General features: G+C 41.5%; 1 protein-coding gene across 6 annotated transcripts in view; it reads right to left on the bottom strand.

Annotated features, from left to right (window-relative positions):
- The window catches only part of LOC128694605 (uncharacterized), a 528,306-nt gene that overhangs the window by 276,620 nt on the left and 229,221 nt on the right, over nucleotides 1-22,465 (bottom strand). For all 6 annotated transcript variants that reach the window (XR_011391619.1, XM_070082011.1, XM_070082018.1 and 3 more), the window contains one exon: nucleotides 12,213-12,382. Coding sequence is in view for 5 of the 6 variants with exons in the window: in XM_070082011.1 (XP_069938112.1) it covers nucleotides 12,213-12,382 (170 nt within the window). In the remaining variant the exon portion in view is untranslated. The remainder of the gene's footprint in view (nucleotides 1-12,212; nucleotides 12,383-22,465) is intronic.

Raw genomic sequence — 22,465 nt, 5'->3', positions numbered from 1 at the left:
CTCTTCTCTACATTCCTCTCTTCTCCAGGTGCATACACGCTTATTATGACCCACTTTTCGCATCCAACGTTTACTTTAATCCACATAAACCTTGAGTTTACACATTCATATTCTCTTTTCTCCTTCCATAACTGATCCTTCAACATTATTGCTACCCCTTCCTTAGCTCTAACTCTGTGATACTCCAGATTTAATCCCATTTATTTCCCCCCACCGAAACTCCCCTACCCCCTTCAGCTTTGTTTCGCTTAGGGACAGGACATCCAACTTCTTTTCATTCATTACATCAGTAATCATCTGTTTCTTGTCATCTGCACTACATCCACGCACATTCAAGCATCCCAGTTTTATAAAGTTTTTCTTCTTCTCTTTTTTAGAAAATGTTTACAGGAGAAGGGGTTACTAGCCCATTTCTCCTGGCATTTTAGTCGCCTCATAAGACACGCATGGCTTACGGAGGAAAGATTCTTTTCCACTTCCCCATGGACAATAGAAGAAATAAAGAGGAACAAGAGCTATTTAGAAGAAGGAGAAAAACCTAGATGTATGTATATATATATATATGCATGTGCGTGTTTGTGAAGTGTGACCAAAGTGTAAGTAGGAGTAGCAAGATATCCCTGTTATCTAGCATGTTTATGAGACAGAAAAAGACACCAGCAATCCTACCATCATGCAAAACAGTTACAGGTTTCTGTTTCACAGTCATCTGGCAGGACGATAGTACTTCCTTGGGTGGTTGCTGTCTACCAACCTACCAACACAATTCATCTGACATAATAAACAATATTAACCCTTAAATTGTCCAAATGTAGATCTATGTTTTTGCAACATTTGAAAGTATGTAAAAAAACGTATATCTACTTTTGGAGTGCTACACATGTGAACATAGATCTATGTTTGGACAGTTTAAGGGTTAATAACATAGAAACATGATATACTGTGGAACCTCTACTTGCGAGTGCATCCATGTGCGAGTTTTTCCAAATATGAGCAGTCAATGGGTCAATTTTTTGCTTCCATACGTGAGCAAAATTTCCATAAGCAAGCAGACCTTGGCGCTGGTGAGAGGTTCTTGTTATTGATCTAGGGAATTGTATCTCATTTGTTTGTTGGACTATCTTATTGAACTTGGACAACGTATGATGAAAAGATGCTTAATGTAATAATATAATAATAATAATCATATGTATAATAATAATAATACATACAATAATAGTGTATAATTACACAATAATAATAATATAATAAACATAATAAGCGAAACAAAGCTGAAGGGGGTAGGAGAGTTTCAGTGGGGGGAAATAAATGGGATTAAATCTGGAGTATCTGAGAGAGTTAGAGCAAAGGAAGGGGTAGCAGTAATGTTAAATGATCAGTTATGGAAGGAGAAAAGAGAATATGAATGTGTAAATTCAAGAATTATGTGGATTAAAGTAAAGGTTGGATGCGAGAAGTGGGTCATAATAAGCGTGTATGCACCTGGAGAAGAGAGGAATGCAGAGGAGAGAGAGAGATTTTGGGAGATGTTAAGTGAATGTATAGGAGCCTTTGAACCAAGTGAGAGAGTAATTGTGGTAGGGGACCTGAATGCTAAAGTAGGAGAAACTTTTAGAGAGGGTGTGGTAGGTAAGTTTGGGGTGCCAGGTGTAAATGATAATGGGAGCCCTTTGATTGAACTTTGTATAGAAAGGGGTTTAGTATAGGTAATATATATTTTAAGAAATAGAGGATAAATAAGTATACAAGATATGATGTAGGGCGAAATGACAGTAGTTTGTTGGATTATGTATTGGTAGATAAAAGACTGTTGAGTAGACTTCAGGATGTACATGTTTATAGAGGGGCCACAGATATATCAGATCACTTTCTAGTTGTAGCTACACTGAGAGTAAAAGGTAGATGGGATACAAGGAGAATAGAAGCATCAGGGAAGAGAGAGGTGAAGGTTTATAAACTAAAAGAGGAGGCAGTTAGGGTAAGATATAAACAGCTATTGGAGGATAGATGGGCTAATGAGAGCATAGGCAATGGGGTCGAAGAGGTATGGGGTAGGTTTAAAAATGTAGTGTTAGAGTGTTCAGCAGAAGTTTGTGGTTACAGGAAAGTGGGTGCAGGAGGGAAGAGGAGCGATTGGTGGAATGATGATGTAAAGAGAGTAGTAAGGGAGAAAAAGTTAGCATATGAGAAGTTTTTACAAAGTAGAAGTGATGCAAGGAGGGAAGAGTATATGGAGAAAAAGAGAGAGGTTAAGAGAGTGGTGAAGCAATGTAAAAAGAGAGCAAATGAGAGAGTGGGTGAGATGTTATCAACAAATTTTGTTGAAAATAAGAAAAAGTTTTGGAGTGAGATTAACAAGTTAAGAAAGCCTAGAGAACAAATGGATTTGTCAGTTAAAAATAGGAGAGGAGAGTTATTAAATGGAGAGTTAGAGGTATTGGGAAGATGGAGGGAATATTTTGAGGAATTGTTAAATGTTGATGAAGATAGGGAAGCTGTGATTTCGTGTATAGGGCAAGGAGGAATAACATCTTGTAGGAGTGAGGAAGAGCCAGTTATGAGTGTGGGGGAAGTTCGTGAGGCAGTAGGTAAAATGAAAGGGGGTAAGGCAGCCGGGATTGATGGGATAAAGATAGAAATGTTAAAAGCAGGTGGGGATATAGTTTTGGAGTGGTTGGTGAAATTGTTTAATAAATGTATGGAAGAGGGTAAGGTACCTAGGGATTGGCAGAGAGCATGCATAGTTCCTTTGTATAAAGGCAAAGGGGATAAAAGAGAGTGCAAAAATTATAGGGGGATAAGTCTGCTGAGTATACCTGGTAAAGTGTATGGTAGAGTTATTATTGAAAGAATTAAGAGTAAGACGGAGAATAGGATAGCAGATGAACAAGGAGGCTTTAGGAAAGGTAGGGGGTGTGTGGACCAGGTGTTTACAGTGAAACATATAAGTGAACAGTATTTAGATAAGGCTAAAGAGGTCTTTGTGGCATTTATGGATTTGGAAAAGGCGTATGACAGGGTGGATAGGGGGGCAATGTGGCAGATGTTGCAAGTATATGGTGTAGGAGGTAGGTTACTGAAAGCAGTGAAGAGTTTTTACGAGGATAGTGAGGCTCAAGTCAGAGTATGTAGGAAAGAGGGAAATTATTTCCCAGTAAAAGTAGGCCTTAGACAAGGATGTGTGATGTCACCGTGGTTGTTTAATATATTTATAGATGGGGTTGTAAGAGAAGTAAATGCGAGGGTCTTGACAAGAGGCGTGGAGTTAAAAGATAAAGAATCACACACAAAGTGGGAGTTGTCACAGCTGCTCTTTGCTGATGACACTGTGCTCTTGGGAGATTCTGAAGAGAAGTTGCAGAGATTCGTGGATGAATTTGGTAGGGTGTGCAAAAGAAGAAAATTAAAGGTGAATACAGGAAAGAGTAAGGTTATGAGGATAACAAAAAGATTAGGTGATGAAAGATTGAATATCAGATTGGAGGGAGAGAGTATGGAGGAGGTGAATGTATTCAGATATTTGGGAGTGGACGTGTCAGCGGATGGGTCTATGAAAGATGAGGTGAATCATAGAATTGATGAGGGAAAAAGAGTGAGTGGTGCACTTAGGAGTCTGTGGAGACAAAGAACTTTGTCCTTGGAGGCAAAGAGGGGAATGTATGAGAGTATAGTTTTACCAACGCTCTTATATGGGTGTGAAGCATGGGTGATGAATGTTGCAGCGAGGAGAAGGCTGGAGGCAGTGGAGATGTCATGTCTGAGGGCAACGTGTGGTGTGAATATAATGCAGAGAATTCGTAGTTTGGAAGTTAGGAGGAGGTGCGGGATTACCAAAACTGTTGTCCAGAGGGCTGAGGAAGGGTTGTTGAGGTGGTTTGGACATGTAGAGAGAATGGAGCGAAACAGAATGACTTCAAGAGTGTATCAGTCTGTAGTGGAAGGAAGGCGGGGTAGGGGTCGGCCTAGGAAAGGTTGGAGAGAGGGGGTAAAGGAGGTTTTGTGTGCGAGGGGCTTGGACTTCCAGCAGGTATGCATGAGCGTGTTTGATAGGAGTGAATGGAGACAAATGGTTTTTAATACTTGACGTGCTGTTGGAGTGTGAGCAAAGTAACATTTATGAAGGGGTTCAGGGAAACCAGCAGGCCGGACTTGAGTCCTGGAGATGGGAAGTACAGTGCCTGCACTCTGAAGGAGGGGTGTTAATGTTGCAGTTTAAAAACTGTAGTGTAAAGCACCCTTCTGGCAAGACAGTGATGGAGTGAATGATGGTGAAAGTTTTTCTTTTTCGGGCCACCCTGCCTTGGTGGGAATCGGCCAGTGTGATAATAAAAAAAAAATAATAATAATTATATAATAATAATAATATAATACATATAATAATACATATATAATAATAATCCACCCTGCCTTGGTGGGATATGGCCAGTGTGTTGAAAGAAAGAAGAATAATAATAATGTAGTACATAATAATAATTAAAATAACAGACGACTTCAAACTTCAAAAGGCCGTCACTAGATGGCAGTGTTTACCACAACAAAGAGGGAGCAGCTGTGGCTGCCTCCACCTGTTACATAATGACATATTGAATGCATTCTGGAGTATATATCAGGTTTCTATGTTATTTATACTGTTTGTTATGTCATATTAGATGAACTATGATAGATAAATAAGCTGTAAAGTTGATATTAACAAAATTATTAAAGAACAGAATTTCACTGGAGTGGATTAATTGCATTTCAATCCATTTAAATGAGGAAAATTGACTCTGCAAACAAGCAAATCCAGTTGCAAGCAAGGTCATGGAATGGATTAAACTTGCAAGTAGAGGTTTCACTGTATACATTAGAATGAATGAAATATGTCATTACACCTCAATTACTGGGAGCGCTTGAGGTTCCTAAACCTGTATTCCCTGGAACGCAGGCGGGAGAGATACATGATTATATACACCTGGAAAATCCTAGAGGAACTAATACCGAACTTGCACACGAAAATCACTCACTACGAAAGCAAAAGACTTGGCAGACGATGCAACATCCCCCCAATGAAAAGCAGGGGTGTCACTAGCACGTTAAGAGACCATACAATAAGTGTCAGGGGCCCGAGACTGTTCAACTGCCTCCCAGCATACATAAGGGGGATTACCAACAGACCCCTGGCAGTCTTCAAGCTGGCACTGGACAAGCACCTAAAGTCGGTTCCTGACCAGCCGGGCTGTGGCTCGTACGTTGGTTTGTGTGCAGCCAGCAGCAACAGCCTGGTTGATCAGGCTCTGATCCACCAGGAGGCCTGGTCACAGACCGGGCCACGGGGGCGTTGATCCCCGGAACTCTCTCCAGGTAAACTCTAGGTAAACGTTTGAGTAGTGGTAGCAGAGGCAGAGTGGCAATTGTTCCTGCTTTTACTATAACAGAAAACAAAGTGTTTGTAAGGCAAACTCCATTAGATCACTAGGTAGTGGACCCTCCCTTTTCATTGGGCTCTGTTCTCGTAAAAATATTGTCTCAGTTTTCGTTACTTTCCCCCGTTCTTGTCAGTGGAATAGTACCTGTCCGAGTGCCGTGTGCACACAAAGCCTCTCACATATGCATTCTGAGGCAGTGTCATTTTGTTTCTTGGTGAGTGATTATGCTGAGAGGCCATAGGAAACATTTCATAATAATTCATAGTTTTCTGCACTTGTTTATTCTGCATGACTGTTAAATAAGCTACCATGGGCCCAAAGAAAGCTGCTAGTGCCAGCCAGTTGATAAAGAAGGTGAGAAACACGATGGAATTCGGGAAAAAACTCGTACCAAAGTGGAGAGGGAAGAGAGAGGGGAGAATGTGCCTTCTTCAGTGATTCTATGGTATGTACAATACTAAAGCAGCAGGAGTCGATAAAGGCTATAGCGCCAGTCAGCGATAAAGTGTAGCATTAACACTGTAACAAGAAAGTTAAGCAATTAAGCAATAGAAAAAGAACGACACAAAACTGACTCCTCTAATGTTATTGGAGGAATATAGGGCAATAATTGACAAACATACGCTGCCCTGCCTATCTTCCACCACCCTAAACAAATGCCAGCCTCTCCAAGGTACAGTAAGTACACATATTTCTTATTCATAAAGTGTAAATATTTCTTATTTATAAATTATGTACACTGTTTGTGTGAATAGTGTTGGTGGCTTCTGCTGCCACCTCCACTACCACTAATATGAACGGCTTCTCTCAGTGGCCCTTATAAACCAAACACCACCATCACCACTTGCTCCTCACATACGTAATGACATATTTTATTCATTCTAGTAAGTAAGAAAGTTTATTTCTTTGTAAAGGTTACAATGTGTAATTACAATTCTGATTTCCTAAGTACAAAGACAGCCACTATCATGCTGAGGCATTTTGGGCAGACTAATCCTAATACACAGTAACTAATTAAAACCAGATAAGATAATAGTACATAGTAACTATATTTAACCCTTTCAGGGTTGGTGCCATACCAATACGGCTTGCACGCCAGGGTTAGTGCCGTGCTAGTACACAAATTCTAGCGTGAGAAAGTTGGTAGGCCTACATACGAAAGAATGGGTCGATGTGGTCAGTGTGCGCAGTATAAAAAAAATCCTGCAGCACACAGTGCATAATGAGAAAAAAAAAACTTTGATCGTGTTTTTGGATTAAAACAGCGACTTTGCACTGTATTTTCGTATGCTATTTATGGTTGTACAGTGGACCCCCGCATACCGTACGCATCGCATACCGTACAATCCGCATACCGCTCGCTTTTATCGCAAAAATTTTGCCTCGCATACCGCCCAAAAATGCACTCACCGCTCTTCGTCCGAGACACGTCCAATGTGCGCCTAGTATGTACCCCTCAAATTCGGCATTTTAAATCATATACACAATTTTTTTTTCTCATTATGCAATGCAGCTGCAGAATTTCTTTTATACTGTGCACACTGACCAAGCAGACTCATTCTCTCACATGTAGGTCTACCAGCATTCTCCCGCTAGATTTAAAGCCACTAGAATTTTGGCATAATACTACAGCACCAACACTGGCTTGCAAGCCATAACACTAAGGCACCGACAGTGAAAGGACTAATAATAAAATATAATAATCGCTCTGGAGTGCTTTAAATGTCATACCTATTTCATATACAGTGGTCCCTCAATAATCGTCCATAATCAGTTCCTGGAAGTGGGACTATTATCGAAATGGACGATTTTCGAATCAATTTTCCCCATAAGAAATAATGTAAATCCAATTAATTCATTCCAGACACCCAGAAGCATCAACAACAATTTTTTTTTACCTAAAAGATAGATTTACATGCACAAAAGAATGAACATTCAATATGACAGTTACCTTTATTGAAGGCTGTTGTTGATGAATGGAAGACAGGGAGGAGGAGAGAGGGAAGAGAGGTTATTTGGAAGGGGAATCCCCTTCCATATGGACTCTAGGGCACTAATAAAATGTATAAATGAACATTGGTAATAGGGGTAGTTGATGAGTGGAACGGTCTGCCTAGTAGGGTGATCGAAGCTAAAACATTGGGTAGTTTCAAATTTAAGTTGGATAAATACACGAGTGAAAGGGTTTGGATTTGAGTCGGACTTGCACCTGAGTTTATTGCTTGGGTAGCATTTGTTCTGTTAGTGGGTTGGATTTGTGAAGGACCGGCCTAGTATAGGCCAGCAGGCCTGTTCCAGTGTTCCTACTTTCTTAAGTTCTTATTTAACATCACACTTACCAGTAGGGTGATCGAGGCTAGGACCTTGGGTAGCTTTAAGAAGAGATTAGACAAATATACGAGTTGGAGGAGCTGAGTTTGATTTGTGTCATTGGGTACGGGAGTAAATTCTTGGGTAGCTTTGGGTGGAGGTTATTTTGATAAGGACCTGCCTTGTATGGGCCAGTAGACCTGCAGTGTTCTTCCATTGTTATGTTCTTATTGGCTATTTGTTTGTGTGAAGGAGGGATGGCAAGTTTATTGTTGTAATAAAGTTGGTAGAATTACCGACAATATGTAAAGTAAAAGGACACAAATGCAACTAATGTGACATTTATTGTGGCAACGTTTCGCTCTCCACGAGCTTTATCAAGCCATTACAAACAATACATGGACACAGAGGGTATATAAAGGCTCCTGGAGAGCGAAACGTTGCCACAATAAATGTCACATTAGTTGCACTTGTGTCCTTTTACTTTACAAGTTTATTGTTGGAGAATATGACACTAATATCAACTCTATGGCTTATTTATCTATCACAATTCAACTAATATGACATAATAAACAATATTAATAACATAGAAACATGGAATATACTCTAGAATGAATAAAATAAGTCATTACGTATGTCACGAGAGGTGCTGTGTTGTGTTGTCGTTGGGTATATAAGGGCCACTGAGTGTAAGCCATCCATAATGGTGGTGAAACAGCAGCTGAGGCGGTGGTGGTTTTTGTAGCCCTATATAACTCCAACAACATTGGAGGAGTTGGTAGAATCACAGAATCACTAAAGAAGGAACCCTCTACCATCATCACTACTACCTTCTACCACCATAACTACCACCAAAGAAAGCTTCTAGTGCCAGCCCTTTGGGAAAGAATGTGAGAAACACATAATTTATGAAAAAGTTTGTAGAAAAATACAAAGATGGTGGTGGTAGAGTGGAAGCAGTTGTGATAGTGGTTGATGAACATAAGAACATAAGAAAGGAGGATCACTGCAGCAGGCCTGTTGGCCCATGCTCGGCACGTCCTTTACAATTCATCCCAATAACGAAACATTTTCCCAACCCAGTCCTCAATGCTACCCATGCCCATGAAATAAGCTCTGATAACTCTATCCATTCATTTGGGACTTGCAAATGAGTGGATAGAGTTATCAGAGCTTATTTCTTGGATAGCATTGAGGACTGGGTTGGGAAAATGTTTCGTTAGTGGGATGAATTGTAAAGGACCTGCCGAGCATGGGCCAACAGGCCTGCTGCAGTGATCCTCCTTTCTTATGTTCATCAACCACTATCACAACTGCTTCCACTCTACCACCACCATCTTTGTATTTTTCTACAAACTTTTTCATAAATTATGTGTTTCTCACATTCTTTACCAAAGGGCTGGCACTAGAAGCTTTATTTGGAGCCATGGTAGCTTATTTAGCACTTGCAAGCACTAAAATCAATGGAATATTATGAAATATTTCGTAGGAGCATGTGAGGGGACTGTCACTCACTGGTAAACAATGGCACACTGGCTGGGAAGGAAAGGCTGAGGCGGCTCAGAGCGTGAGTACGCGTCCGGGATGAAGGACTATTAGCGAGTTACCGGACCATTTGCGAGCCAATATTTTGACGAAAAAATCAGGACTATATTACCGAAATGGACGATTTTCAGGCCAGACGATTATTGAGGGACCACTGTAGTTTGGTAGCTGACATTTAAAGTGCTCGAGAGTGATTATTATTATAAAGTACAGTGGAACCTTGGTTTTCATTTGCCCTGGTTTTCGTCGAATTCGGTTGTTGACAACTTTTTCGCTAAAATTTTGTCCATTTTCGTTAATCACCTCGGTTTTCATTAAGTTTACAGTGGTCCACTGCACCGAATGTGTCCACTCGCACTCACACGAAGCATCCCACACGTTCTGAGTCAGACTGGCTTTGTTGGCGAGTGAACATTAACCTGTGTGTTCATCCGAAACATTTCGCAATAATTCATTTTTTTCATGCTTGTTTATTGAGTGTGACTGCTAAATAAGTCCCCATGGGGGCCAAAGAAACTTCTGATTGCTAGCCCTTTGATAAAGAAGGCGAGAAACACAATAGAATTCAAGAAAGAACTGGTAGAATGAATTGCAAAGCTTTGTGGGAAAATATCACTACTAACCTCTACAAAGGAAAAGGGTGGTAGTGACTGTGGTAGAGGGTGGTAGTGATGGTGGCAGCGGGTGGTAGTGATGGTGGCAGAGGGTAGTAGTGATGGTGGAAGAGGGTGGTAGTGATGGTGCTAGAGGGTGGTAGTGGTTGTGATAGTGGTAAAGGGTGGTAGTGGTTGTGATGGTGGTAGAGGGTGGAAGTGGTTGTGATGGTGGTAGAGGGTTGCAGTGGTTGTGATGGTGGTAGAGGGTTGCAGTGGATGTGATGGTGGTAGTGGTTATGATGGTGGTAGAGGGTGGTAGTGGTAGTGATGGTGGTAGAGGGTGGTAGTAGTTGTGATGGTGGTAGAGGGTGGTAGTGGTTGTGATGGTGGTAGAAGGTGATAGAGATGGTGGTAGAAGGTGGTAGTGATGGTGGAAGAGGGTGGTAGTGATTGTGGCAGAGGGTGGTAGTGATGGTGATGGTGGTAGAGGGTGGCAGTGGTTGTGATGTTGGTAGAAGGTTGCAGTGGATGTGATGGTGGTAGAGGGTGGTAGTGGTTATGATGGTGGTAGAGGGTGGTAGTGGTTGTGATGGTGGTAGAGGGTGGCAGTAGTTGTGATGGTGGTAGAAGGTGATAGTGATGGTGGTAGAGGGTGGTAGTGATTGTGGTAATGAGTTGTAGTGATTGTGGTAATGAGTGGTAGTGGATGTGATGGTGGTAGAGGGTGGTAGTGGTTGTAATGGTAATGAGTTGTAGTGATTGTGGTAATGAGTGGTAGTAGATGTGATGGTGGTAGAGGGTGGCAATGGATGTAATGGTAGTAGAGGGTGGTAGTAGTTATGATGGTGGTAGAGGGTGGTAGTCATTGTGGTAGAGGGTGGTAGTGATGGTGGTAGAGGGTGGTAGTGATGGTGGTAGAGAGTGGTAGTGGTTGTGATGGTGGTAGTGGTTGTGATGGTGGTAGAGGGTGGCAGTGAATGTGATGATGGTAGAGGGAGGTAGTGGTTATGATGGTGGAAGTGGGTGGTAGTGATTGTGGTAGAGGGTGGTAGTGGTTGTGATGGTGGTAGATGGTGGTAGAGGGTGGTAGTGATTGTGGTAGAGGGTGGTAGTGATTGTGGTAGAGGGTGGTAGTGATGGTGGTAGAGAGAACCTCTCCTCTCTCTTCCCTCCTTGTCGTCCTTCCATACGCCAAGAGTCTTCAATAAATGTATATGCTAAATGTTCATTTATCCATTTCATTAGTCCTTTATATTTATTTCTCATTGTTTTCTCTATGTAAAACTATAGTTATTCTCTAAAAATTTTATTTTTTGTTAATACTTTTGAGTGTATGGAACGGATTAATTGACTTTACATTATTTCTTAAGGGAAATATTGATTCAGTTTTCATCGAAATCGGTTTTGGTCAGATTTTCTGGAACGAATTAATGACGAAAACCGTGGTTTCACTGTATTAATTATTATTATTATTAGCATTGACATACCTTGTTCACTGAGTTTAGTCATTTCTGAATTAAGCTGCCATGAGAGACAAAGAATGAAAACACACAGACGAACACACCAGCTAACCCCTTTACTGTGAACTTCTTTTGTAATTCTTCCACTTTCCTCTTTTTCCTCTTCCAAGTGCTCCTGCACTTCTATCTTGTGCTATGGGGTGCACAATAAGGTGAAAATTTGCACAAATATGTAGTCTTGGAGACTTTAAAAGCTAGTGTACTAAGTGACTGCAGGAAGGAGATTGAGATGCTAGATGCCGAGACACTGCGCTGCCTGCTTCCATGACCCAAGTTCTCGTACAACATACAATATCGACTCATCACTGAGAGCCCGTCATAACTCCGAGTTGTCAGTAAACGAGTACATCGGTAAGTGAGGAGAGGTTGTAATAGTGTCAGAACAAAGACTGGCTATGAAATCACAAGAACTACTATAAAGTGTAATTACCAGAACATAAAAATGTACAAATTAACAAAAAAAAAAAAAAATGTTTTTGGTCTTATTACACCCTGGGAAGGGAATGAATAAATCTGGCAATGGGGCAAGTGAATATACAAATTTTCAACACTAAGTACTGAACATTTTAAACAAATGTATTGAAAATTTGAATTCATATAAATGATGCATTTAAGAGTTATGAATAAAATATAATCAAGAAGGTGGAAGCAGAAAAAAAGACAGACAAATTCAAGGAACTTTTGGGGATACCAAATTATATTAACAAATTCAATGAAAACTTTGATTCACAGTATCCAGATGCCCATTGTGGACAGTAAAAAATAAAAATAAAAACAAAGCAAAAATGCAACATCAAACAATAAGTGTAAAAATACCTGTTTATGTCACAACTTACATCAAGAGCTGTGGTTTGACTCTGAAAGGCATTGATAAAGGCAAGACGATGACTAGTGACTAAACACCATATTTCAAGCTTGCCACCTTCTGTTCCAGTCACTACTCCCCATGTTCCACACCCAAGGCAGGTGATGCCATTATAGGTGTAGATGGAACGTAGACACTCCCCTGAAACACAAAACATTTATAAACATAAAAAGATATTTTGTGCTAAGTCTGATTTTGATTTTTTTTTTAACACGTAGCCATCTCCCACCGAGGTAGGGTGACCCAAAAAGAAACACTTTCACCATCATTTACACATAATCACTGTCTTTGCAGAGGTGCCCACACATGACAGTTCACATGTCACTTCAAACAGCCAATATCTCAAGCCACTCCAACAGCTCGCCAGGTCCCAGAAACCATTCGTCTCCATTCACTCCTCTCTAACAAGCTCACACATGCCTACTGCATGTCCAGGGCCCTTGCACACAAAACCTCCATTACCCCCTCCCTCCATTCTTTCTTAGGATAACCCCTACCCCTCCTCCCCTCCGCTACAGATTTATACACTATCCAAGTCATTCTATTTTGCTCCAAACTCTCTAAATGACCAAACCACCTCAATAACCCCACTTCAACCCTTAAAATTATACTTTTAGTAACTCCACACCTCCTAATATTCCACACTACAAATTCTCTGTATAATATTTACACAACACATTGCCCTTAGACATGACATCACTGCCTCCAACCTCCTCCTTACTGCAGCATTCACAACCCATGCTTCACACCCATGTAAGTGTTGATACTACTATACTCTCATACATTCCCTTCTTTGCCTCCATGGATAACATTTTTTTGTCTCTACAGACACCTCAATGCACCACTCACCTTTTTTTCTTCATCAATTCTATGGTTAACCTCGTCCTTCATAAACCCATCTGCTGACAAATCTACTCCCAAATATCTGAACACATTCACTTCTTTCATACTCCTCTATCTCCAATGTGATGTCCAATTTTTCTTTACCTAACTTGTCTGATACCCTCATCACCTTACTTTTACCAATGTTCACTTTCAACTTTCTTTCTTTACACATCCTCCCAAACTTGTTTGCTAACCTTTGCAATTTCTCTTTAGAATCTCCCAAAAGCACACTATCATCAGCAAAAAGTAACTGTGACAACTCCCATTTTGTACTTGATTCCCCATAGTTTAATCCCACCCCTCTCCCTAACACCCTAGCATTTACTTCTTTTACAACTCTATCTATAAATATGTTAAACAACCATGGTGACATTACACACCCCTGTCTAAGATCTACTTTTACTGGGAAGTAATCTCCTATCCTACACATTCTAACCAGAGTCTCACTATCCTCAAAAAAATGCTTTACAGTATTTAGTAACTTACTACCTATTCCATACACTTGCAAGATCTGCCACATTGTTCCCCTATCCACTCTATCATATTCTCTAAATCCATAAATCTGTTATATGCTCTTCAATTCAACATCAAAAGCAACTTGTGGCAAGTCTTCATTACAGGTACTCAGAAAATATAATTCAAAAGGCTATAATGTGATTCATGAACTCTTACCAGCATAATTAAATAATTCATGGAATCAACAAGATTTGAGCCCATGCTAAGCCAGCCCTAAAATTAGCAGACCAGTGCTAAAACTAACGCACAATGTCAGTCTAATAAGATTTATCCAACTACAGTGGACCCTCTGTTTTTGTCAATCTCTGTTTTTGTTGATTTCAGCTTTCGCCAAAATACTGCCTACATTTTTGTTGCTTTCCTCAGTTTTCATTGTTGGTATGGTATGTGTCTGAGGGTCTATGCACACACAACGCCTCCCCCACACACATTCTGAGGCCAGTGCCACGTTATTTGTTGGTGAGTGAACATTATCCTGGGAGGTCACAGGAAAGATTTCATAATAATCCATTGATTTTGGCATTTGTTTATTGTGTCAGTCCTTTGGTAAAGAAAGTGAGTAACATGATAGAATTAAAGAAAGAAATCGTAGTAAAGTACCAATGTGGAGGAGGAAGAGAGAGGGGAGAATGTGCCTTCTTCAGTGATTCTACAATACGTACAATACTAAAGCAGCACAAGTCGAGAAAGGCTATAGCACCAGCCAGTGATAAAGTGAAGCATTAACAGTGTAGCAAGGAAGTTAAGCGATTAATTGATAGAAAAAGGACAGCACGAACCTAACTCCTCCAATGTTGTTGGAGATATATAGGGTTACTAAGAACACCGCCGCCTCTGCTGACCTTCACCATCACTATGTACGGCTTATGCTCTCAGTGGCCCTTATACACCCAACAACAACAACACAACACCACTCATGACATACGTAATGACATGTTTTATTCATTCTAGAGTATATGTCATGTTTCTATGTTATTATTATTGTTTATTATGTCACATGAGATGAATTGTCATACATAAATAAGCCATAGAGTTGATATTAGTATTATATTGAAGCATACTGTCCTGTCTCCAACAATAAACTTGTCTTCCTCTCCCCTCTTCGTCAGTAAAGGTAAATTTCATGTTAAATGTTCATTTATACATTTTATTTTATTTGTCATTCCTTTCTGCATGTAAATCTACATTTAAGCTAAAAAAAAAATTTTTTTGTTAATACAGTGGAACCTTGACTTATGAGTTTTTTGAAATATGAGCCGTCCCTGGGTCGATTTTTTGCTCTGAGTGACAAGCCAGTTCCCCCCTCCCATCCCCGCTCAACGCAAAACTTGGACACCTCGCTTGTTCATGATTTCATGCTTTAGTTCCATGGAAATCATTTTGTTTTTCTTGTCAGCAATAATATTAATACTATATTATTATTACAGTCAAATCACTCAATAAGTCAGTCAAGACACTCAATAAGTCAGTCAAGTCATTCAGTAAATCAGTCAAGTCATTCAGTAAGTCAAGTCACTCAGTAGGTCAGTCAAGCCATTCAGTAAGTCAAGTCACTCAGTAGGTTAGTCAAGTCACTCAGTATGTCAGTCAAGTCATTCAGTAAGTCAGTCTAGTCATTAAGTCAGTCAAGTCATTCAGTAAGTCTGCCTAGCCACTCAGTCAAGCCACTCAGAGAGTCACTCAGTAAGTCAGTCAGTCAGTTCAGTCACTCTGTCAGTCACACAAACTCATGTTAACCTCTTTCTGTGTACAAAGTAACACTTCAGTTATGGCTACAGGTTATCTCTTGTCTAATATCTTCGTTAATTCTAAGACTTAAGTGCTTATACCTCTTGGTGCCACTTTCAGCAACACTAGTATGGCTACTGGGTGTCATGATTGCTTGGCAGATACAAGATATAGTAATTAAAATATCATAACACAATTGACAGACACAGCTGCCTTGTAGCAGAGAAAGACTTGACACGTTTGAATTACGAATGCTGGGATGGTGGGGGGGGGGTGTCGGGGAGTGGTAGGGGAATCCTCCCTGGCTGACCCACAACAAGACGGCTGCTTGAGCAAAAGAGAATTCTTTTTTCTTTCCGACAAACTGAACCATGTTAAATTAATTATATGACATGTTACATAAAATTGTGCAACAATTCTTTAATGGAGGTCTATTCTATTATTATAATAACAATAGAGTTTCAGTTCCCTAAATTAATAATAATAATAATAATAATAATAATAATAATGACAGAGCTTCAGTTCCCTCAATTAATAATAATAATAATAATAATAATATTATTATTATTATAATGATAGCACTTCAGTTCCCTAAATTAAGAATAATAATAATACAGTGGACCCCCGCATAACGGACGCCTTGCATAGCGGACAATCCGCATAGCGGACGCTTTGATCGCTAAAATTTTGCCCCGCATAGCGCCCAAAAACCCGCTCAGCGGCCTTCGTCCGAGACGCGTCCAATGTGCGGCCTGAGCCACGCTCACATGTTCCGCGGGTGGCATTGTTTACCAGCCAGCCTCCGCGGTAACATCCAAGCATATAATCGGAACATTTTGTATTATTACAGTGTTTTTGGTGATTTTTTTCTGGAAAATAAGTGACCATGGGCCCCAAGAAAGCTTCTAGTGCCAACCCTACAGCAATAAGGGTGAGAATTACTATGGAGATGAAGAAAAAGATCATTGATAAGTATGAAAGTGGAGTGCGTATCTCCGAGCTGGCCAGGTTGTATAATAAACCCCAATCAACCATCGCTACTATTGGTGGTACAGCTGCTGCTGCTGCTGTATCACCGTCAGCTGCTGCTGCACTGTCAGCTGCTGCTGCTGTACCACCGTCAGCTGCTCCTGCTGCTGTAGTACCGTCTGCTGCTGCTGTAGCATCATCTGCTGCTGCTGTAGCATCGTCTGCTGCTGCTGTAGCATCGTCTGTTGCTGCTGTAGCATCGTCTGTTGCTGCTGTACCACCGTCAGCTGCTGCTGCTGCTGTAGCATCGTCTGCTGCTGCTGTAGCATCGTCTGCTGCTGCTGTAACATCGTCAGTTGCTGCTGTAGCATCGTCTGCTGCTGCTGTAGCATCGTCTGTTGCTGCTGTAGCATCGTCTGTTGCTGCTGTACCACCGTCAGCTGCTGCTGCTGCTGTAGCATCGTCTGCTGCTGCTGCTGCTGTAGCATCGTCTGCTGCTGCTGTAACATCGTCAGTTGCTGCTGTAGCATCGTCTGCTGCTGCTGTAACATCGTCAGTTGCTGCTGTAGCATCGTCTGCTGCTGCTGTAACATCGTCAGTTGCTGCTGTAGCATCGTCTGCTGCTGCTGTAGCATCGTCTGTTGCTGCTGTACCACCGTCAGCTGCTGCTGCTGCTGCTGTAGCACCGTTGTTGGTGTGGCTTATTGAGAATACCAAGAAACAATTAACCCCAGAGGATTTGCCACCCAGGATAGCCCAAAAAAGTCAGTGTCATCGAAGACTGTCTAACTTATTTCCATTGGGGTCCTTAATCTTGTCTCCCAGGATGCAACCCACACCAGTCGACTAACACCCAGGTGAACAGGGAAAATGCCTGGAACTAGTGCTCATATTGGTGAATTTAGAGCCAGCAAAGGTTGGTTTGAGAGATTTAAGAATCGTAGTGACATACACAGTGTGATAAGGCCTGTTCTGGAAGAAAATACCAAACAGGACCTACAGTACTCAGGAGGAAAAGGCACTCCCAGGACACAGTGTCTCATCAGTCATTGCTGCATCTTCAATAAAGGTAAGTGTCATTTATTCTTCATTTAGTAGAGTAGTACATGCACAATATATATTGTGCATGTACTACTCTACTATTGTGCATGTATCCTTCTCTTTGTGTGTAGGAAAATGTATATTTCATGTGGTAAAATTTTTTTTTTCAAACTTTTGGGTGTCTTGCACGGATTAATTTGATTTCCATTATTTCTTATGGGGAAAATTCATTCACATAGCGAACATTTCGCATAACAGCCAGCCCTCTTGCACGGATTAAGGTCGCTATGCGGGGGTCCACTGTAATTATAATAATGATAGAGCTTCAGTTCCCTAAATTAATAATAATAATAATAATGCATAATATGTATGTAATAATAATTCAGATTGCTTCTGCTAGTTGTCACAGCTGATGGCACAGCTGGTAAGCAGTAAACATGTTTACATCCCTGTGGGGGCAGTTCTCTCATGCTTGTTTGTATTTTTTACAGTCATTTAGCCAAATTTCTTTTTTCTAAACATGGGTCCTAGTGATCTACTGCAGTTAGAGTCAAAGATACTCCATTTTCTCTTATAGTAAGAACATGGGAAGATTCTATGGTCAAATTGGGACAGAAATGGCGGACGATTCTGCCGCTGCTGCTGCCTCTGCCACCATATTATAGCCTATTTTATTCATTCTAGAGTATATATCATGTTTCTGTGCTAATTATATTGTTTATTATGTCATATTAGATGAATTGTGATAAATAAATAAGCTGTATACAGTGGACCCCCGCATAACGATGGCATCACATAGCGATTATTTCGCATACCGCTTACTTTAATTGCAAAAATTTTGCCTCACATACCGCTTAAAAACCCGCTTACCGATTTTCTTCCGAGACGCGCTCACATGTTCCGCCGGTGGCATTGTTTACCAGCCAGCCTCCGCGGTAACATCCAAGCATACAATCGGAATATTTCGTATTATTACAGTGTTTTCGGTGCTGTTTCTGGAAAATAAGTGACCATGGGCCCCAAGAAAGCTTCTAGTGCCAACCCTGTGGTAAAAAGGGTGAGAATTAGTATGGAAATTAAGAAAGATTTTGAAGGGTTTGGGGCTAACCCTGAGAAGCCTATGCCAGTTGTGGAATCCATTGTGCCTACTTCAAAAATTAAGGAAATGTGTGCACAGTGGGTTGAACTGCAAACCTTTATGGATGAAAATCACCCTGACACAGTTGTTGCAAGCCGTGCTGGTGACTATTTCAATGACAATGTTGTGGCCCATTTTAGACAAATCGTAAAGGAACGGGAGGTACAGAGCTCTATGGACAGATTTGTTGTGCGACAGAGGTCCAGTGACTCTCAAGCTGGTCCTAGTGGCATTAAAAGAAGAAGGGAAGTAACCCCGGAAAAGGACTTGCTACCTCAAGTCGTAATGGAAGGGGATTCCCCTTCTAAACAGTAAGAAGATAATGCTCTCCCCTCCTCCCATCCCATCAATCATCACCAGATCTTCAATAAAAGTAAGTGTCATGTAAGTGTGCATGCCTTTTTCAGTTTGTGTGTATTAAAATTAACATTTCATGTGGTAAAAAATTTTTTTTTTCATACTTTTGGGTGTCTTGCACGGATTAATTTTATTTCCATTATTTCTTATGGGGAAAATTCATTCACATAACGATTATTTCGCATAACAATTACCCCTCTTGCACGGATTAAAATCGTTAACCGGGGGTCCACTGTAGTTGATAATAGCAACATATTCAGGTATTTTTTTCTCCTCTCTCCAGAGTGCAGGAACGAATTAATGGCTTTTCAATTAATTTAAATTAGGAAAATTAATTTGATATACGAGTAAATTGAGTTATGAGCTAGCTCCTGGAACGGATTAAACTCGTAAGTCAAGGTTCCGCTGTACTTCTGGGTGTTTGAAATGGATTAATTGGATTTACATTATTTCTTATGGGGAAAATTATTTAAATTTTCACTGATTTCAGTTTTTGCAAGTCTCTCTGGAATGGATTAATGATGAAAACAGAGGGTCCACTGTAAATATATTTCTGTACATAATAGAGGATAGCATGGGTCCCACTGTGATAACAAATGCAAGTTTTTACAGGCGAATCTCACACCAACATGGCAGTGGCAAGAGCTATATTAAGTCCTTTCACAGCCATTATCAATACACGAGACTGAAATAGCTTGAATGTAATCAAATCATGAAGTGGACAGGATCTGAACCCATGCCTTTGAAGTGCCATGAATTAACATAACCTTAGAAATCAGAATAAGGAATTGTTTCTATACAATACAATCAAATTTAGCAGTTGTAAAGAAGATACTTACAGTTGTCTCAGATGTTTAACAAAATCTGCCTGAAGTCATAATCATAAAAAAGGAGGCAGGCATAAATATGATCAAGCTTCAAAAGTCTTCGAATGTCTCTGATTTAACAAGAGAATGCAAACTAACACAAAGAAAAAGCGGTAACCATTGACGAATTTATGAGAAATGATTTGGGGGAAGATTAAAGTGAAAAGATTTTGATGAACAAATTTTTCAATTTCTTATATACTGAAAAAAAAAACTACATCCTCCAAATGCCATGAATGACCTCATTTAATGTTCTTTATTCATTTAACTTTACAGTGGAACCTCGGTTTTCGTTTGCCCCCATTTTCGTCAATTTCGGTTATCAACGACTTTTTTTTTCATCAAAATAGTGTCTCCGTTCTCGTTCCTCACCTCGGATTTCGTCCGCAGTACCAAACGTGTCTGCCTACCATGCACACACAAAGCCTCCCACGCGTGCATTCTGAGTCAGTGTGGTGTTATTTCACGGCAAGTGAACATTACCCTGTGCGTTCATACGAAACGTTTTGTAATAATCTATAGTTTTTTGTGCTTGTTTAATGAGTGTGGCTGCTAAATAAGCCACCATGGGGCCAAAGAAAGTTCCAAGTGCCAGCCCTTTGATAAAGAAGTTGAGAAACATGATAGAATTCAAGAAAGAACTTGCAGAAAAGTACGAGAGGAGAATGTGCCTTCTTCAGGAATTAAGGACATTTGTGCAAAGTGGAGTGAGGTGCAAAGTTTTGTGGAGAAATATCACCCTAACAAAGCTGTTGCAAGCCATATCTGCAACATGTTCAATAACAATGCCTTGTCCCATTTTTGGTAAATCTTAAGAGACGCCAGAAACAGACCTCTCTGGACAGATATTTTGTGCGACAGAGGACCAGTGACTCTGAAGCTGATCCTAGTGCCAGTAAAAGACAAAGAAGGGAAGTGATGGAGGTAGAGGGTGGTAATGACAGTGGTAGAGGGTGGTAGTGAGGGTGGTAGTAGTTGCGATGGTAGTAGAGGGTGGTAGTGATTGTTGTAGAGGGAAGTAGTGATGGTGGTAGTGGGTGGCAGTGGTAGTGATGGTGGTAGTGATTGTGATGGTGGTAGAGGGAGGTAGTGATGGTGGAAGAGGGTGGAAGTGATTGTGATGGTAGTAGAGGGTGGTAGTGACTGTTGTAGAGGGAGGTAGTGATGGTAGAGATAACGTCTCCTCTCTCATCCCTCCTTGCATCTCTCATAAGCCAACAAGAGTCTTCAATAAAGGTAAAAAGTGATGTTAAATGTTCATTTATCCATTTTATTAGTCATTTATATTTCTCATTTTCTGTATAAAATGTTTACCCTATAAAACGTATTTTTTGTTAACACTTCTGGGTGTCTGGAACAGATTAAGGGGATTTACATTATTTTTCAAGGGAAATACAGTGGACCCCTGCCTAACGAATGCATCGCATAATGTTAATTCCACCATACGAAGCATTTGACTGCAAAAATTTTGCCTCTCCTCATGATAAAAACTCTCCAAACGTGACTCCTCCCAAACCTGTCCGGCCAGCATGAGCGCCTCAGCTGCCCTGCCATCATTGTTTACAAGCCAGAGTGGCAGGTTGCATGCATACATTCGATACATTATTTATAGTGCTTGTAACTGCTAAATAAGCCACCATGGGCCCAAAGAAAGCTTCTAGTGCCACCCCTGTGGTAAAAAGGGTGAGAAATACGTACATACAATCGTACCACGGTCAGCTGCTGTTGCACCAACAACAGCTGTTGCTGCACCACAGTCCGCTGTTGCTGCACCACCGTCAGCTACTGCTGCACCACCGTCAGCTGTTGCTGCAACACCGTCAGCTGTTGCTGCACCACGGTCAGCTGTTGCTGCACCAGTCAGCTGTTGCTGAACCACGGCCAGCTGCTGCTACACCACAGTCAGCTGAAGCTGCTGCACCACAGACAGCTGCTGCTGCACTACCATCAGCTGCTGCTGCACCACCATCAGCTGTTGTTGCACCACAGTCAGCTGCTGCTGCACCACAGTCAGCTGTTGCAGAACTACGGTCAGCTGCTGCTGCACCACGGTCACAGCTGCTGCACCACAGTCAGCTGCACCACTGTCAGCTGCTGCTGCACCATGGCCAGCTGCTGCTGCACCACAGTGAGCTGTTGCAGAACGGTCAGCTGCTGCTGCTGCACCAGTCAGCTGCTGCTGCACCACAGTCAGCTGTTGCTGCACCACCATCAGCTGCTGCTCCACCACGGTCAGCTGTTGCTTCACCACCGTCAGCTGTTGCTGCACAAGTCAGCTGTTGGTGAACCACGATCAGCTGCTGCTGCACCACAGTCAGCTGTTGCTGCACCAGTCAGCTGTTGCTGAACCACGATCAGCTGCTGCTGTACCACAACCAGCTGCTGTTGCACCACAGCTGCTGCTGCACCACCGTCAGCTGCTGCTGCACCACTGTCAGCTGTTGCTACACCACGGTCAGCTGTTGCTGCACCACGGTCGGCTGCTGCTGCACCACGGTCAGCTGCTGCTGCACCACGGACAGCTGCTGCTGCACCACAGTCAGCTGCTGCTGCACCACGATCAGCTGCTGCTGCACCACAGTCAGCTGTTGCTGAACCACGGTCAGCTGCTGCTGCACCATGATCAGCTGCTGCTGCACCACAGTCAGCTGCTGCTGCACCATCAGCTGCTGCTGTGCCACCATCAGCTGTTGCTGCACCATGGTCAGCTGCTGCTGCACCATG

The sequence above is a fragment of the Cherax quadricarinatus genome, chromosome 6 (assembly GCF_038502225.1).
Source record: "Cherax quadricarinatus isolate ZL_2023a chromosome 6, ASM3850222v1, whole genome shotgun sequence".
Taxonomy (NCBI): Eukaryota; Metazoa; Arthropoda; class Malacostraca; order Decapoda; family Parastacidae; genus Cherax; species Cherax quadricarinatus.
This window is presented reverse-complemented; position numbering and strand designations above follow the sequence as displayed.